Genomic DNA, 19,916 nt, shown 5'->3' with positions numbered 1-19,916 from the left:
AAACAAGTGTTGGTTTATTTATTTAAAGGTGCAGTAGGTAAGCCTTATAAAACTACCTTTCTGTCATATCTGCTGAAACTGACCCTATGTTCCAGTAGAACTACAGGAAGCAGGTCGTTTCCCTCTGGCTCCACCTACAGCCTGTAGTGGGATTTGCAAAAATCCACAGCTCCCTGTTCAGATGCACCAATCAGGGCCAGGGGGCGTGTCTAACTGTGTGTCAATCACTCGCACGCGCATTCATTCTCCCTTGTGGGGGGAGGGGCTTAGGAGACCGTTTTGGGCTTTAGCGGAAAGGGGGGAGGGACTGAGAGGTTGTCAATGTTCAAATGTTTTGGCTAAGTCCTGGATCTTCACAGTCCTACCTACAGCACCTTTAACAACAAATCAATGACGGCTTTTTATTGTTTTACAAATGAATATGAATGCTTCACATATACTAAAGATCAGCCTCACACCCATTTGTAATCTGATTTATATATATATATATATTTCCTTGTATTTTATTTATTTCATGTTTATTTGAATAGGGACAGATGCTACGACAGACATTTGTGCAACACGACTCCAATGTACAGCATCACAGCATTTACAGCTATTGCTAGTTCCCAATGCCCGTCCCTAATAAATAGTAATATAAACATGAATATATATATATATGTCTTTTTAGCTCATCATAATTTCAATTTTTCTAAAAAGCTTAACTACCCCATTCCCAAAAATGATACACAAGAACGGTTTAAGACGAGTAAAAGATTTATTTCACATTTTTTTTCTTTTTAAATATCACCAGCTTTGTTTTGAGGAATGAAAGACATGAAAGAATGGGGTCACAGGAAGAGTTAAGGGGGCTCAAATGCACATAAGGATGAAAACCAGTCCCAGGTCTCCAGGAAAACAACGAAGCAGGATCAGATGATGAATACGTTGTCTCTGCTGATGGCGGTAGAACTGAAAATTCGGAAGGGAAGGACGGACAAGAGTGTGCTGGCTTGGTTTGTTCACTGAAGTCAAGTCAAGAAACATTTTAGAGGAAAACATGTCTTAAATGTGAGCAACATCATTGTCCAATCGTGACTTCTAGAGTTGTCCTGGGCAACCCGTTGTCACTCCCAACTCGTAAAATATGGACGCTTGGTCAGTGTCTCTCAGTGTCAGATACCGACGCAAAAATCACCCTTTACGGGACGCACCGGGCAGAGCAGCAGCTCGACCGCGGTGCTGTAAGATGACGTAGTATATAAAAAGACAATGGTAGAGAGTAGTATGTAGAGAGACAACGGTAGAGAGACAACAGTAGAGAGTAGTATGAAGAGAGACAACGGTAGAGAGTAGTATGTAGAGAGACAACAGTAGAGAGTAGTATGTAGAGAGACAACAGTAGAGAGTAGTATGAAGAGAGACAACGGTAGAGAGTAGTATGTAGAGAGACAACAGTAGAGAGTAGTATGTAGAGAGACAGCAGTAGAGAGTAGTATGTAGAGAGACAACAGTAGAGAGTAGTATGTAGAGAGACAACAGTAGAGAGTAGTATGTAGAGAGACAACAGTAGAGAGTAGAACGTAGAGAGACAACAGTAGAGAGTAGTATGTAGAGAGACAACGGTAGAGAGTAGTATGAAAGATGGTTGGTTGGTTGGGGGGGTGGATGGGTCAAACAACACAGGACTTTCACCCAGGAGACTGGGGTCTGTGTTCCCTTCTTGTCCCGCGTGTCACTGTACATGTCAATGTACATTTTGTAACCCCACCCACCATCTTTTCCTAAACCGAACTGTCCCGTTCAGTCAGTATGTCCCGACTCAGAGCGTCAAAAAGTGACGCCAAGAGTCCCGACGCTAAAGGAGACTTTTAGCGTGAATAACAAATGCAACAGCCACATGACCAAGCGTTGGTATTTTACGTGATGGGAGTGTGAGAACGTGTTGTGCTGGGAGAGATCGCAGAAACCAGTTCATGTGCTGGGATGAAAGGAGGGGTCAAAGGTCAAAGGTCAGGGCACACAGGGAAGCAGCTGGAGAGACACGAGGGCGTCCGACACATGCTCATGAACGGGTTCGTATATTGTATGATGACTAAATGCACAACAATTTGTATGGTACCTGTTTCACTTTTATTATTTCATTGAGTTTACTTGCAAAAACGCAATGTGCAAAATAATAGTTTTTCTTGATTACATTGATTTTGTGATTGTTAAAAGCAAAAATCGTAATCACGATTAAAATTGGATTAATTGGACAGACGCAACACGAACACCAGGGCCACGTTCAGCTCCGACAAAACATAGCAACACGTTTTTTTCAAACTGAAACGGCGGTGCGTTGAACACCCTGTTGTGTGCGCAAGTGCTCTGCCTTTTTATTACCACAGACACGTCTCTGCTGATTGGGTATCAGCTGTGCACGTCTCTGCTGATTGGGTATCAGCTGTGACGCAGCCAATAAACGAGAGACACACCCACCAAACGAGAGAAAACATAACTCAATGCCGTTGCACACCGTTTCACACCGTTCAGAGGAAACGTATCATCGTTTTTGATTGAATGTGCACCTGTTTCCTGGGTCAAAGTCTCGTGTTTCCGTCTTAACGTCCAGAACACGCACGCCGCTCGTCTGCTTGAAAACGCTGTGTTTCAGGAGCCAAACACCCCATCCCCCCCCCGACATCCTTCCTACGAGGATCTCCGCGCTCTTAAACAGCAGCGGTCATTGTGGTGCTGTTACAGTAATAAATACGTGGAATACATACGAATTGCAGTGCATTACTTCTCGTAGCTGTACGTACGAATGGTTCATGAGAACAGTCTGGGCATCACAACGGGGGGAGACGGACAGTGAAGCCCTGCAAACACCACACAAAACACACACAGACTTGGCTTCACTGGGGAGAAGCAGTTTGATCAACCCAACAGTCTGAGCTCGATTATTCTTGGCTGGCACTGTGTTTATACACCTGGATTCACCTGAGTCAAGTTTATACTGAGGACATAACTCAGGTAATACGGGAGGGGTGTGGAGTTGTTTTTCTGGTCCCTGTATATTGAAGGGTACTAGGGTTGCAGCGGTTTACCACAGTATGACAATTGATGTCTCCCCTATGGTGGGTGTCCATATACGCGTTGTTTTCACGGATGGGATCGCCCCGCCTTCCCAGCATTGCACGCTAGTGGGCTCGCCACCAGTCTCTCTTCTTTGACAAGCAAAGAAAACAGTCTAAACCATCCTACAGCTGCGATGGCTGCAGCTGATTGGACGAACACGTCACTTGGGTCTGTCTGCTCCCGAATTTCAAAACCGACCACGATGGCGGCTCGTTTGAAAATGCGATGTCGTATTTAATGAAGAAACGTGTTTCTGAAAACAGTTTAAGCGAGAAATAGGCCATGCATTTGCTGAATCTGACTTTATTTCTGAGACAGTTATTGTGAAAATGTCATACCGCTGCAACCCTAATGGTTACTGATGATAAACCAACGACCTGGTCCTTCTGACCTCTCACCTCCAGTGCAAGCGAGGGGCGACGGGGGGGCAAAGAGTGTCAGAGTCACACAGGCACTTTAGAGAAATGACAAAAACACTACGACTTCCATTAAGGCACAACAGATAACACACACACACACACACACACACACACACACACACACACACACACACACACACACACACACACATCTTTTGCGACAGGGGCAGAATGTTTCTCTCAGAGCTGCACACACACCAACAGTGGCTTTTAAATTCAATTGTGTGTTGATTCTCTTCTCTGCTTCTCTTCATAGTCGTCAGATTCACCCACCAACCCTTATAGAACTGGCTCAGGTTTGCCTTGCACCAGCTCTTAATTATGCTGTTATAGTTTTAGACTGCTGGGGGACTTCCTTCCTTTGACACACTGAGCTCCTCTCTCCTCTCTCTTTCCATCTGTGTGCTTCCATGTCCCAGAAATGCTTGTTACTAACCTAGCTCTGGGGAGCTTATTCCCCGGAGCCCTTATGTTTTTTTGCCACAAAGTTTTCCTTGGATTAGGGTGGCACCTAAATCATGATTGCAGCTGTTGCTGTGGTCCTGCTCCGTGCCCTGCTACACCCTGCAGTGCCCTGCTACGTCCTGCTACACCCTGCTACGCTCTGCAGTGCCCTGCTACGTCCTGCTACGTCCTGCTATGCCCTGCTACGCTCTTCTACGCCCTGCAGTGAGAGCCTGGGTCTGTCCGAGATTTCTCCATAAAAGGGAGTTTTTCCTCGCCACTGTCGCACTAAATGTTTGCTCTTGGGGGAATTACTGGAATTGTTGGGTCTTTGTAAATTATAGAGTGTGGTCTAGACCTACTCTATCTGTAAAGTGTCTCGAGATAACTCTTGTTATGATTTGATACTATAAATAAAACTGAATTGATTAGTTTTCTTCACATCTAATCTCAAATCCAAAATCAGATTTCCATAATGTTGAAGAAACTGTGACTTTCTTCACTTTTAAATCAGACATCGTGTGTAATTCATGACACGTACAACGGGGGCCAAACCATCATTTGTCTCTCAACTATCGTCCCATAGGGGGCACAGGAAGGGGAGGGACTTCGCCTCCTACTCTTTTGTCGGAGGCCTTCACAGAGGAAGAGCAGGCCGGCCACATCTTTGCATGATGGATAGCTCTAAAATGGCTTCCAATAATAACAGCATGTGTTCTTTGGTTAGCTACAGCCAAGGGTGTAACCTTGGGTTCAACATTGTTGTTGTTCAAAAAGCGCCAAAGACTTCGAAAAATTGTCCAAAAAACTCTTGAATAAGACGACAAACACGTTGAAAAAATTGTCCAAAAAAAACTTTTGATGATTGTTATTATGATATTATGCCTAAGGCTGTAGCGATACCCTTTGTGTTATGGCGTTATGGTGTTAAGCTATGAATGTGGAAAATATTCGGTCAGAAATCTGTAAATCATAATGCAGCAACAAATAGTTTGAAGAAAATACATTCAAATGTTTCCATTACATTTACCGAAAGATAACAGAGCAGCTTAGTAAAACTACATTACCCCAAAGTACAAGTTTTACTCAAAGGGAAAGGCTTTATATGCATTTGTCTTATTCTTTTTCTCACTGTCAACATATCCCGTGTAAACAGACAATTATTAGTTATTCTGTCTCTCAACACTCTTGACTTCCTGACCCTGTTCACCCCTCCCCCGTTTGTTGCTACCATTGACTGTAAATATTAATGGACAGAGCATCCGGTTCGGCGAAGTGCTGCAAATGCGGAAGTGCCTTAAACCTGCATTATATCTGAATTCCTGCAGGGGGAGACTCCTTAAACCTGCTTTCTACCTGAAGTCCAGCAGGGGGGAGACTCCTTAAACCTGCATTATATCTGAACTCCAGCAGGGGAGACTCCTTAAACCTGCATTATATCTGAATTCCTGCAGGGGGAGACTCCTTAAACCTGCTTAAACCTGCTTTCTATCTGAGTCCAGCAGGGGGAGACGCCTTAAACCTGCTTTCTATCTGAAGTCCAGCAGGGGGAGACTCCTTAAACCTGCTTAAACCTGCTTTCTATCTGAAGTCCAGCAGGGGGAGACTCCTTAAACCTGCTTTCTATCTGAAGTCCAGCAGGGGGCGACACGTGCGGTAGCAAAAGGAGTTTGGTTTCTGTAGAAGTCTCTGAGAAAGTGACCCACTTCTCACTTGATTTATTACCTCAGTAAACATTTTCATAATGAGTTTATGGTCTCAATCTCTAGTTTGAAGTCTTCTGAAACACAGAATGATGTTCATGTTTTGAATCATGGTCTCGTTGATTTTAAAATCATCGATAAAGCAGGGGGTGTTTTAGGGGGGGGGCTATGATGTGATTGCCAGTGAAAGTGTGTAACGTAACGTAGAGTGTAAGCAGCTCCTCCCTCTCTCCTCCCTCTCGTCTAAAATCATCACATCCAACCAGGATGGCTGCTCCCGTAACGGCAAACTGGACGACTCCTATCAGATCTCCACAAACCAACGGGTGACGTCACACACGCCCTGTTCATTAATATTATACAGTCTATGGTTGCTACTGAAGTTGTAAATCTCTAAAAACGGGTCACAAATATGAAGTATTTGTTCTTATAAAGGTTGAGTTATTTCCTGTAACAGCTGGGAACTGGTATTTTTTTTAGCAAATGTTCCTCAAACAGGAGTAAATAGTTAATTTTTAGGGAATATTTTCAGCCGTGGATTTGGTGCGTTAGTGAGTAAAACGAGGGATTCTTTTGAGTTATTGTGGCAATAAAACCTTTTCTGACTCTGATTCTGATTATGTTTGCACCAAAAACTGAGGCACATTCCTCTTACTTACTTGGCAATAAATCATTTTCGGATTCGGATTGATAAATTCTGCCCCTGATCACCTTATCCAAATTCTGTCTCTTCATAGTCTGGATGCTTATGACAACATTGTGATTCTGGGCTAAAACCACGAGAATAATTTGATAGGTAGGCCAACCCCTGCAGGCAGAATACACGGCAAGCATGCCATGTGACTCCTTAACAAAAAACACAATTTGTCCGAGTTTTTTTTCTTGTACATTTTGTGACTTTAACCCTCTGAGGACGAAAAACACACCGGCGAGTCCAAGCGATGTCTGACAACACGCCTACTCAAAAAGAGATATTACAACATTTCATTTTAGACATTTATTTACTATTTTATTCATATATTAAAATGAATGTCAAAGCACCAAAACAATTGAGCGTAGGTTTGTTTTCACAACAGATTTGAGGAAATTTCCAAAAGCGAACATCAACTTCAGTGGCAAATTATTTTTTTATACATCTGGAACAAATGTGTGCGTCACTCTACAGAAAGCTGAGTTTGTTCTGAACACTTTGATATGAAACACACGGGGATAGTTATATGCAAATACCCTTAAAAGGTGACATTAAAAAGAAATGTGAAAATGTCCTTAGACCTCAGAGGGTTAATCTCAAGAGAATTTCTGAGTTTCTGCAAGTTTTTCCTCGCTGCCGCCACAGCACTAAGTGCAATTGCTCCTGGGGGAAATTGCTTGGTCTCTGTAAATTATAGAGTGTGGTCTAGACTTACTCGATCTGTAAATTGTCCTGAGATAACTCCTGTTAGGATTTGAGCTCTATGGCACAGAGGAGGAAGATACATCAGGCTTTGATACTTAAAAAAAGGTTTTGATTTAGTCTTTTTATGGGATTTGTTGACAATAAGAAAACACCGGCCGTATCCTTAAACCTCCTCTGTGTTTTTGTAGCGGGCAATTTTCACAACTCTGTTCTTTTCTGATGTTTCTGGGTGTCATCAAACAGCTACAGCTGCTCGCTCAGATTAAATTAGCACCTAAAATCAGCAGAGGTAATCACACACACACACACACACACACACACACACACACACACACACACACACACACACACACACAGGTTTGTGGCACTATCTTTGTGGGGACCCGTCATTGACATAATACATTCCCTACACCCTTACCATAACCTTAACCATCACCACTAAATGCCTAACCTTAACCCTCACCCTAACCCTAACCAGAACCTCATTCTAACCCTAATCCTAAAACCAAGTCTTAACCCTCAAACAGACCTTTAACCTTGTGGGGTCCAGCATTTTGGCCGCACAAAGCTGTCCAGACCCCACAAGTATACTGGACTCCCGGTTTTTGGACCCCACGAATATAGTTAAGCAAGCCCACACACACACACACACCCCCACACACATACACACACAGAGACACACACGTAATCAATAATGTGTACGTCATTGGCAATGTATGGAATATTAATAGCAATATATATATTTGTATATATTTTTCCTTTTAAGAACGGATTCTGCAATTTTTTTCCTTCATTGGTTTTCACAATCTGAATCTCAGATGTTATCGTCGATTTAAACTTGAGGTTCTTCACTCCTCTCTAACTAGCATCTCTGGACGTGTGCTTGGCCCATGACTCTGTCTCCCTCTCTCTCTCACTCTCCCTCCATCTCTCTCTCACTCTCCCTCTCCCTCTCTCTCTCTCTCTGTCTCTCTCCCTCTCTCTCTCTGGAACAGACAGACAGAACCTTTAGTGTTTTGTGTGAGCAGAACCGATGTGGTTCACTACTTTGTCGTTTTGGGCCATGAAGTAGTGCACTAGAAGTACGATAGAGCACAGTGTCTATAGAGATGGTTGTCCCCTTGAGACGCAGAGGAGTGAGATGATGCGTGTGGGCGGTTTAACTCCGGGAAAGGAGGCCCTTCTTGTAGGCCACCACGCCGGCTGCAGTGGCAACAGACAGGACGGTGGAGATTCCCACCAACTTGAAGAGGCCGCCGACTGAAGGCAGATTTCTCTCCCAGAAGCTGGTGGCAAACGGGCGCGATGGGACTTCCTGTTGAAGGGACAGGAGGAGGAGAGACGCAGGGTTCAACAGCAAGTGAGAAAAGAAATTCTAGTCGGCCAAAGTCCATTTTTACTGGCCCCTTTACAAATAGTTTACGTTTAAAATCTTTTGTTAAGACTATTTTTGGGCATTTCCGCCTTTAACGGATAGGAAAGCTGAGATATGAAAGGGGGGGAAGACATCACAGATCAGACTCGAACCCTTGACCTTCTGCGTTGAGGAATAACCGTCTACATATGTGCTCCCGCTCTACCAACTGAGCTAACCAGCCACAACCATGTTTAAAATCTTGTACTATTTCGTCCTTACTGACCGCCAGAGGCAGTGCTTAACACTGAATATATTCCGTATCGCGCTTGTGCAGGTCGAGTATTTATATCAACAAAGTCACCTGTGACCTCGGGCTGACATTGGCCAAGGTATTAAGTTCTGGTGTCATCCCCGAGCTCGTTCCTTTTTCATCTTCTCGCTGTGCAGGTCGTCTGCCATCTGTGGTAGCATTAGCATTTGCTTTAGTTGAAAACTGTGGACTATTGATTATTACTAAGCTTGCCGCTTGTAGCCTTGCGATTACGGTCGGAGTTGCGGATTTTTCACCCTCCAAAGGCTGTCGCCGAGCTGTCCCTTTTCAGGGAAGGGGACGGTGTAGTCGTAGTTGCTTCAGACGAAGCCCCGGACTGTATGTGATAGTGAGATGATTGCTACAGTTGCATTTCTAGTGATGAATCGTTGTAAAACCAGCCTCTGGAGACTCGACCAGCTGTCTTCTCTATTGGCTGTTGAAACAGGAGACGTCTCGTACGTCCTAAAACCAGCCTCTGGAGACTCGACCAGCTGACTTCTCTATTGGCTGTTGAAACAGGAGACGTCTCTTACGTTGTAAGACCAGCCTCTGGAAACTTGACCAGCTGAGACGGGCCGGTTCAGACCGCTGAAACTTTTCCCTACGACGTTCTAAAACGGTTTCGTCTTGTCGCGAATCTTTGGTCTGAACTGGGCTTGAGTTGCATTTGATTTGTCTAGCACGTGTCCAAAAACAACAAAAACGATACATTTAAGAGACATTAAATAGTGGCTGGGTTAGCTCAGTTGGTAGTGTGGGCGCACATATACATAGAGGTTTATGTCTCGACGCAGAGGTCCAGGGTTCAAGTCCGACCTGTGATGATTTCCTGAAAGTCTTCCTCCTCTCTCTCTCACCTAGCTTCCCTGTCCATTAAAGGCAGAAAAGACCAAAAAAATAATCTTAAAAAAAAATGGCATGCCAAAGAAACCCAGAAAACCCCAGAAAGAGTTCCCTCACCATGGACTCGGGCTCCGTCTGCCAGATCTGACTCTGGTGGATTTTATTCATTGCACACAAAACCTGCAACAGAACACGAACAACATGAAATGCATTTAATAATAACAACACAAAATTATTACTATAGCAAAAAGTGAGCGACGACAGTTAAGTTTAGGCACCAAACTCAGTGTGTTTAGCACGTGGCACTCAGTATTTTTAGTATGTGTATGTGTGTATATATATTATTGTTTTTTTTGTCTTTGTCTTTAATTTATTTTACTTTTGTATTCCTATGCTTCTTTTGATCTTGTGGTTTCATTGCTGTATCTACAACGACCCTTATCACTTTGTAACAATTTATTTTCCTTTTCCTCACACATGTAAGGGCTTACACATGTATTTAAAAGTATGTATTTATAATTATAAAGCTATGATACTGTAGCAGTAGCTTTTTCTTCAATAAAAAGCGCCCTAGTCAACTTTTTAATGTCAAAAAAGACGCCACTAGTGGTCCGTGAGGGTACTGCAGGTGGTCCCTGGAAAAGCAAAATAAAATATAAAATAATAGTTTTTTAACCTTCATTTTACCATAAAAATTAAGAATATGTATATTGATATAACATTTACATTTAAATTAAATTGTCACGTTATTGTATGATTACTAAAACAGGCTAGTGGCGCTCGGCCGTGACGTTCAAGACCAAACTCTGAAGATTAACAATCAAAGCCTGTTGTTCAAATGAACGGCAGAATGTGGCAGCCGTTGTGTGCAGTAAGCTTTCTTTTAACGAGCCTGTTGACCTGATGCGTTATACCATATATAAATATATACCAGTTATAGTTTTAGTGCTAGTCGGCCTGTTAAGAGGTGAGGATTAATTCAGGTAGGACTGTGTGTAGTCATCTTTTATTGTGTGTATTATGAGGTGGTCCACGGAAATTCTTGATCACAAATAGTGGTCCACACACACAAAACCCCTGGTCTAGATATCAGAGGATCCTGTGGTTTCTGAGTGTTTGTCCAGGTGACCTCTGACCTCTCTGGCGGCTCTCTCTCCAGCCTGCACAGCCCCCTCCATGTAGCCGCTCCACTCTGTGGCCGTCTCCGTGCCGGCAAAGTACAACTTGCCGACTGGCTCCCTCAGCACCCTGCAGACAGGACGAGACAGAGATCATGAGAGGTTACAGAGTTTCGGTGCTTTTAAACGGTAAATCTTTGACTCCGAATGGATAGAATATGAAATCTACAGCGGCGAAATTTGGTTTAAACTATTCAGCTTTTCTACCTTAATGACAACAAAAACAGCTTTTTAAAGATATTGAGCATCAAGACACAATATGTACCGTGGGCAGCTTGTGTGTGACTTACTTTCCAAACTGAGTAAGGATTCCTGGAGGGAAATAGGCCGTGTAGCAGCCACCGGAGTACTCCTCTTCACACCAGTTCTTCTCCTCATAGTGCACCGGCTGACAGACACAAGTGGACACATGAATAGGGTTGGGCATTGTTTTGATTTTAACAATTCTGATTCCAATCCCGATTCTGCCTTTCGATTTCGGTTCTCAAAGTGCTCATATTATGCTTTCTGGCTTTTTCCCTTTCCTTTATTGTGTTATATATCTTTTTGTGCATGTTATAGGTTTACAAAGTGAAAAAGCTCAAAGTCCCCCCCAAAGGGACTTACCATCTCCAACAGAAAACACTGTTCACAAACTGCTCCAAACAGCTCTATTGTAGTCCAGCCTTTACTTCAGAGACAAACATGGTCACTTTGGAACACACGTTATAATGCTCACCTAGCTGCTAGCATGACACGCCCTCATACTCTGCTTCTGACTGGCTAGTAGTCCTTACCTAGGTACTGTCAGGGCACGCCCTCATACTCTGCTTCTGACTGGCTAGTAGTCCTTACCTAGCTACTGTCAGGGCACGCCCTCATACTCTGCTTCTGACTGGCTAGTAGTCCTTACCTAGCTACTGTCAGGGCACGCCCTCATACTCTGCTTCTGACTGGCTAGTAGTCCTTACCTAGCTACTGAGCATGTGCGACTCCCAACAAAGATGGAACAGAAGTGAGAGGTCTCACTCTGTAGCTAAAACAGAGAGCTCAACACACAGGGTGAAAAGAGGAGCTGCAGCAATGTGCAGTACAACAAAAATATGGTGTTTTTTGAAAATTAAACCATGTAAACCTATTCTGATATAACCTCTAAATACAATTATGAACCTGAAAATTACCATAATATGAGCACTTTAACAATTCTCGATTCTTTGAGGGGCCTAGTTGAAATGGGTCACATGCTTATTTCCCAGATAAGAGGAACATTTTATTTTGATTCAAAGGTGAATTAGTTTTACAACTTTTTCAACGTAAAACAGAGCCACACTTCAGAGCGCCGCTTACTGTGCTCCGTGGCTGCAACACAACAAGCGCCTGGAAGTACTGCGGCCGCTACGGAAACCAACAACTTGCGCTGTTAAATTTGGAACCGATGATGGGATTCGAAACCTGTTTTTCATAATGATTCCAAGTTACTGGGAACGCCCACTAAAACGTCATTTCCGTTTATGCCGTGGGGGGAAACAAACCATTCTAATTAACGAGCGTAGGACTTGTAAGTGGTTACTCGTTACTTTGTCATATTTTTTTACTTACGTTACTTTGTTTGTTTTGGTTGGTACAATGCCGAAAAGCTGCTGTGTGGCGTTCTGCGCCTCTAATAAGTTTTACATACTGCTGAATAGACGGACGTAGCCGGTGTTAATACCACTAACATCGCTGCTACAGTCCAAACTGTAACCGTTACATGGAATTTATTCATTTAACATGCTAACACATACCTGTCTTTAGTATAGCTTTAATAAACGTGGGACAACATGTCAACATATGTCCCTGGGATAACGTTACTGATAATACAGTCAGATTGAATCATGTAAGATTAGCTAACGGTTAACATTAGCTGTCTCTTACCTGGAGACTCAATCAGGTAGCTAACGTTAACAAAAAATGTCGAGAAACGACACATCTGGCCGTTCCGTTGGGTCATTTGTCCAGTCACATATAATTTACGAACAATCCAACCCAATACGGCTCGTTTTTTATTCATGTATCTTGCCATACAGGGTTTCCCCCCACGGCGACTCCGCCAGAAGCCACGCCCCAGCTATGATGAGTCACCGACCAAGTGTCCTACACATGAATGATTTAACTGTTGACTCAGTTCCACTGCAGCTGTGTGACTCTGTGTTAGTCTGTGTCTAAACTCACGTGCAGAGCCTCTTCTGAGCCCAGCACTCTGGAGTAGATCTCACAGATCATCTTCAACCTAAACGCAACAAGACAACAGTTTGGATGAAACCACTCTCGCAGCATGAGAGAGAGAGATAGTGTATTAACGTGCTGTGTTGTCTCTCCAGCGTGCACCTACCTCTCCTCTTTGGTCAGCCCTGATAGCTTTCGGCACTTGCGGGCGAGGATGAATCTGGAGGAGAGGTAAAAGAGAAATATTATCCACTAGGAAAATACGCCGCCGCACTAGTGACCAAGCACTTTCAGTTACACGTTGTGCACAACATGGCCAGATGTGGACATACACTTGGTCTGTTTTTTTTTGCATTGAAGGGGAAATGAAAACTGTGATATTTCATACAAAAGTGTACTTCTAAGTTTGTTGCAACAATTAGAGAAAGGCCTGGCTCTGTTTCAACATGCATTGCTGCCAAGCCTTAAAGAAATGGTTTTCCTAGTTTGGTGGGGAAGAAGTTGAATGGAGCATATTTTTTTGTAGGAAATCAGAAAGTATTAAGACATGGACTAACACAGTGTTGGTTTTGGTCTTTTCATGGGATTTGTTGACAACAAGAGAACGAGTTACACTATTTCACTGCAACTTTAGTGATCGGATGCGCCAGATTGGAACTCAGCTGTGTCGACCATACTGTATGTATGTGTGTACACACTTGACACTTCAATGCGACCTGCCTGATCGGATATTTTCCCACGCAAAGGTGCATCGAAAGTTACTCTTGGTGCAAAAGAATGGCATTTAATGGTGGAAGGGCCTGTATGAGATGCGCCCTGTTGTGGAGAGACAGTGCTATCAGCTGTGCTCCAGCCCCAGTTCTCCTCTCTTGCTCTTTGCTCTCGCTCTGGAGAGAAACTTCCGTTGTGGCGGGAAGATGACGCAAGACCTACGTTTGGTAAAATTGTCCAGATTGTGCCCACATGCCAGATCCGACAGACTTGACATTTAATGCGTCCCGGCAGATCAGATGACAAAAGTCGCATTGAAAAGATAAGTATAACCAAGGTCTTTAATGCACGTGGTTTTGTAATGGGACAGGTGTCCACGTATAGCGAATGTAATGATAATATTATCTTGTTTAATATAATCACCCCATAATGCAGGGTACAGTCCCATCCGGCTTTGTGTCATCCAGTGTCAGGCCGATGGGAGCGCCTTCCTCCTCAATCACCATGCTGCCACAGTAACCTGGCGACACACAAGCGTTCAACAAAGAGTGTAAAACAGTGATATTCAACAGGGGGTCCGTGACCCCTGGGGGGGTCCTCAGAGTAAGTGCACATGGGCTGCCCAAATTATGTTAAAAATGTTTATTTTTGAAAAAATAAAAATATGTCTAAAAATATACAATAATATGAATCCAACATATAAAAAATAGCAAAGACAAAATGGCCTATTTGTGAGAAATAACACATTTCATTTGCACATTGATTCACTGTGCCATTCACATGTATGTTAAACATTAAAACATGATGCATAAATAATACATTAATATCAATTTATTTTCATCCATCCGGCCTAGTTTAACATGCAACTTAATTTCATACAATATACTGTATGTATAATAGTAGGGGCTCTCTCCTTCAGATAAGGGGTCCTTGGCCTAAAAAATGTTGAAGACCCCTGGTGTAAAAGACATACCGGTACACACACACACACACACACGCACACACACACACACACACACACACACACACACACACACACACACCACACACACACACACACACAAAAACATACACTGCAGCATTTTTTTCCCCCCCCACTTCCTGCGTACCCTTTTTCCTCCAGAAGTTCTCTTTGTAGTAGACCATGCACTTGATGACGGAGCCCATGGGGACGCGGTGGATCAGCTGGTTCCTCAGCGGCGGCAGCTCGGGGTTAAAGTGCATCTTCAGGTTCAGAGCGGGAGGGGTGGCCACGATCACGTACTTGGCCTAAGACGAAGACATGCACGTAAAAAAAGAGAGGGGAAATAGGACGGGGCAGCGTGAGCTGCATCACATGGAACATGGCTGCAGGATGCAAAGCAGCCAGTAGATGGCAGCAGAGAACAATATGTCCAGCTGCACGTTGGGATTCACACTGTGTTGTTGGAATGTTGTTCAACTTCTTCTTGTGTCTAAGGACTTCGTTGTCACATTGCGCAGTGTTCAATACTGCTTTGCTTCAATTGCTCAATTTCAATATAAGTCCTGCATTCAAAATCCTATTTAACTAATTAATATCATCAGAAAAATGTACTCAGTGGCAAAAGTAACCGCGGAAACGCAACTTTTATCAATGTTTTTGTCACTTTTATCAATGTTTTTGTCACAGTTTTCAATGTTTTTTCAGCGCCCATGTTATCCAATCTGTCCGGCCACACCGGGCGAGTAGCATCTGCACCGGTCCACGCGCTGCAGCGATAGTTTCGGCGTCTCCTCTATTTCTTGCGCGAGACGCGAGCGTATGTGTCAAGCCAGGCAGGTTAATCACATACAGGAAGAGCACAGAGAGAGAGAGAGAGAGAGAGAGAGAGAGAGAGAGAGAGAGAGAGAGAGACAGAGAGAGAGAGAGAGAGCGAGACAGAGAGACAGAGAGAGAGAGAGACAGAGAGAGAGACAGAGAGAGAGACAGAGACAGAGAGAGAGAGAGAGAGAGAGAGAGAGAGACAGAGACAGAGAGAGAGAGAGAGAGACAGAGAGAGAGAGAGAGAGAGAGAGAGAGAGAGACAGAGAGAGAGAGAGAGAGAGAGAGAGAGAGAGAGAGAGAGAGAGAGAGAGAGACAGAGAGAGAGAGAGAGAGAGAGACAGAGAGACAGAGACAGAGAGAGAGAGACAGAGAGAGAGAGAGAGAGAGAGAGAGCGAGAGAGACAGAGACAGAGAGAGACAGAGAGCGAGAGAGAGAGACAGAGAGCGAAAGAGAGAGAGAGACAGAGAGGAGAAGGAGCGCTTTGTGACCGGCGCGTAGAAATACTTGTCCGTTATGAATGGCCAGGCGTGGGATCAGGCACGTATCTACGCTAAGCGGGCTATACGCGAAGCTTATGCGCCCGGTGTGTTTTCGATGTAAAAGTACTCGTTCTGCAGAGAGAGAAACCCTGTTACCAGTGGTGTAGTCTACATGGTACGCAGGTACTCGGCGTATACCGTATAAGAAAGGTCAAGGATTTCCGTATACCCACCTACAAAAGTATGAGGATAACGTTACGTAATGACGATTGTTTTGTGATCGAACTTTCACACTTTCACTCCGTCTGCGTTGCGAGTCGCGTAGGAAAATCAACACAGTCGCTTGGCGGTCATTCTCTGCGCAAATATGAAACTAACTAATGTGAATCACTTGAAGAGATATGAAACAAAAGCACATTTAAACAACACTCGTACACTCAGTGATCTGGTAAGCCTGCTCCTGAAGCTATACTGCCGCTTCAGGTGACGCTGTAGTAGACGTAAATGTTACAGAAACTACAGAAAATGAGCCAGATGAGGCTGATGCTAGATGAGGTAACGTTATAAAAAATAATAAAAAACACACACATGGGGTTGTCGCTCTGGGACGGGCGAGTATGAAACTGGAAGGGAAAAATCATATCAGCGGTGGAAGAAGTCCTCCAAAATACTCCTGTATTTAAAATCTTACTAAGTGAAAGTACAAAGTATTCGATCAACATGTACCAAACATAAAAGGACTCATTATGCGGAATGGCCCATTTAAGAATAAAATCCATCCATCCATCCATCTTCATCCGCTTATCCGGGGTCGGGTCGCGGGGGCAGCAGCTCCAGCAGGGGACCCCAAACTTCCCTTTCCCGAGCCACATTAACCAGCTCCGACTGGGGGATCCCGAGGCGTTCCCAGGCCAGGTTGGAGATATAATCCCTCCACCTAGTCCTGGGTCTCCCCGAGGCCTCCTCCCAGCTGGACGTGCCTGGAACACCTCCCTAGGGAGGCGCCCAGGGGGCATCCTTACCAGATGCCCGAACCACCTCAACTGGCTCCTTTCGAAGCAAAGGAGCAGCGGCTCTACTCCGAGCTCCTCACGGATGACTGAGCTTCTCACCCTATCTCTAAGGGAGATGCCAGCCACCCTCCTGAGGAAACCCATTTTGGCCGCTTGTACCCTGGATCTTGTTCTTTCGGTCATCGTTTCCAATTATTGATGCATTATTGGTTCATCACTTCAATGTTGCAGCTGGTTTAATCTTTTATATTTAAGCTTATATTTAAGCTTCTTAATCTGTAAAGTAACTACAGCTGCCGTGTAACTGTAGTGCAGTAAAAAGCACAGTATTTACTTCTGGAGCCAAGTGTGAAATAGCACAAAATGGACCTGAAAGCGAGTTACTTCCCATCAGTGTGTGTCTGCAGCAGACTCAGCGGTCACATGCTTACTGTGTAGGTCACTTTGTCCAGCGTCTCCACGGCCACCGTGTCTCCGCTCTGGTCGATCCTGCAGACCGGAGACTGCAGCTTCACTCGCTCTCCCAGCTCCCTGGCCATGCACTCACTGATCTGACTGGAGCCGCCCACAAACTTCCTCTCCTGCATGGGGGAAGCAGCGGTCAGTCACCAACACCACCAACACAGACCGTTTTTGTCGCCTTTTTCAACATTTTTGTCAACAATTTTGTCTTTTTCAACGTTTTACTCACTTGTTTCAATGTTTTTGTCACTTTTCTTTAATGTTTTTGTCACTTTTTTCAACAATTTTGTCACCTTTTTTACAGTTTTTTCCTTTCCTTTCTCCTTTTTTCAAAACTCTACACACAATTCCCAAAACTGCACACACAAAATGCCTCACACTGCATTCAAAATACCATAAACACATCTCAAAATGAAGCATTTGCATCAAATGGCAAACACTTTTTTCATAATAGTAAATGTTTGGATATACCATGTACACACTGTTGCTCTAAATCTAAAGCTCTCTTGTCTTTTATAGGCCTATATCTCCATTTACAATGTTCTAGAGAGAAAGTAATCTGCTGAGAGGGGTTGAAAAGTGTACTGTAAACAACAATGTAATGTTACAGTAAAACAGAAAATATTTATTGGACAAAACATCACGTTTGTAAGAGCAGCACAGCGTTGTATACAGTAGCATGAAACAAGAAAACAATAGTACAAACATATGTAAACCAAAGGTATCATTTGTAGAATAAAGAATATGTGTGTGTGTGTGTGTGTGTGTGTGTGTGTGTGTGTGTGTCGTGGCGGGATGGGTGGGGGGGGGATTTGTATGCACAAACAAAGTCTGACTGATTAGTAATGCTGAAATAGTCATTAGATAGTTGCATGCCAAATGAACGCCATTGTAAAGCTACTCACGATGGGCTTTTCTCATTGGTCAATCCGTGGTTGATCACATGATGAATACATAAGTGTGGCCCTGAGCTCATCAGAGATGGCTCTCCTTCCTCTTCTTCCCTCTTCCTCCTCCTCCTCCTCCTCCTCCTCCTCCTCCTCCTCCTCCTCCTCCTCTCTTCTCTCTGTCTATTGTTGGCATCCATTGTTCAAAACAGGTAATCTGACCTTTGACCTCTGTATAGGCCTATACTAAAGCAGTGATTGGTTAGTGTTCAGTTATGACATAATGTATTTGCACATGTGAGGAGTGTGTGTGTGTGTGTGTGTGTGTGTGTGTGTGTGTGTGTGTGTGTGTGTGTGTGTGTGTGTGTGTGTGTGTGTGTGTGTGTGTGTGCCCTGGTAAATAAGTGTTGTATTTTGATTGGTTGTGTTTAGAAAAGGAAAGCTAGTCACTTCCTGTTAGATGTTTGTGTCTTAGGTAGAGAACTGTGTGTAATGTTTTGAAAAAAGTGTTTTATGTGATTGAAAACTGAGTGAAGGGCTGAGAACTCGTTCTGGTTTTGGAGATTTTCTGTGTAGTTTTGCACTTTGAGTGAGAGGTTTCAAAAATCAATCTTTTCATGTATGACATGAAAAGATTTTGTGTGTAAGCAGTTGAAAAAAACTGTAATGTATTTGTCGTTTTTTTTCATTTATTGTCACATTTCTTAATGTTTTTGTCACTGTTCAACATTTTAGTCACTGTTTTCAATGTTTTAGTCACATTTCTTAATGTTTTTGTCACATTTCTTAATGTTTTTGTCACACTTTGTAATCTTTTTGTCATTCTTTTCAATGTTTTTGTCTTTTTTCAACGATTTTGTCACTTTTTTTCAATGTTTCTGTCACATTTCTTAATGTTTTTGTCACTTTTCAACATTTTAGTCACTGTTTTCAATGTTTTTGTCACATTTTGTAATGTTTTTGTCACTTTTTGTCACATTTTGTAATGTTTTTGTCACTTTTTGTAATGTTTTTGTCATTCTTTTCAACATTTTTGTCACTTTTTTTCAGTGTTTTTGTCACATTTTGTAATGTTTTTGTCACTTTTTTCAACATTTTAGTCACTGTTTCAATGTTTTAGTCACATTTCTTAATGTTTTTGTCACACTTTGTAATCTTTTTGTCATTCTTTTCAATGTTTTTGTCTTTTTTCAACGATTTTGTCACTTTTTTTCAATGTTTCTGTCACATTTCTTAATGTTTTTGTCACTTTTCAACATTTTAGTCACTGTTTTCAATGTTTTTGTCTTTTTTCAACGATTATGTCACTTTTTTTCAATGTTTTTGTCACATTTCTTAATGTTTTTGTCACTTCTGTCAATGTTTTTGTCACATTTCTTAATGGTTTCGTCACTGTTCAACATTTTAGTCACTGTTTTGTTTCAATTGTTTTTGTCAATGTTTTTGTCTTTTTTTCAACAATTGTCACATTTCTTAATGTTTTTGTCACTTTTTTCAACATTTTAGTCACTGTTTTCAATGTTTTTGTCACATTTTGTAATGTTTTTGTCACTTCTGTCAATGTTTTTGTCACATTTCTTAATGGTTTCGTCACTGTTCAACATTTTAGTCACTGTTTTCAATGTTTTAGTCACATTTTGT

The 19,916-nt window shown here is 42.9% G+C and overlaps 1 protein-coding gene across 1 annotated transcript in view; it reads right to left on the bottom strand.

Moving 5' to 3' along the window:
* Nucleotides 1-8,058: 8,058 nt before the first annotated feature.
* mao (monoamine oxidase) overlaps nt 8,059-19,916 on the bottom strand; it is a 55,423-nt gene continuing 43,565 nt past the window's right edge. The window contains exons 7-15 of the mRNA XM_078262667.1: nt 17,358-17,507; nt 14,757-14,916; nt 14,071-14,167; nt 13,103-13,156; nt 12,943-13,000; nt 11,043-11,140; nt 10,711-10,822; nt 9,692-9,754; nt 8,059-8,376 (exon numbers count right to left, since the gene is read on the bottom strand). Of these exons, the coding sequence (XP_078118793.1) occupies nt 8,221-8,376; nt 9,692-9,754; nt 10,711-10,822; nt 11,043-11,140; nt 12,943-13,000; nt 13,103-13,156; nt 14,071-14,167; nt 14,757-14,916; nt 17,358-17,507 (948 nt within the window). The 3' untranslated portion in view covers nt 8,059-8,220. The remainder of the gene's footprint in view (nt 8,377-9,691; nt 9,755-10,710; nt 10,823-11,042; nt 11,141-12,942; nt 13,001-13,102; nt 13,157-14,070; nt 14,168-14,756; nt 14,917-17,357; nt 17,508-19,916) is intronic.

The sequence above is a fragment of the Sander vitreus genome, chromosome 11, assembly GCF_031162955.1.
Source record: "Sander vitreus isolate 19-12246 chromosome 11, sanVit1, whole genome shotgun sequence".
NCBI classification, from domain to species: Eukaryota; Metazoa; Chordata; class Actinopteri; order Perciformes; family Percidae; genus Sander; species Sander vitreus.
The sequence above is the reverse complement of the archived record's forward strand: the minus strand, read 5'-3'. Positions and strand labels throughout refer to the sequence as shown.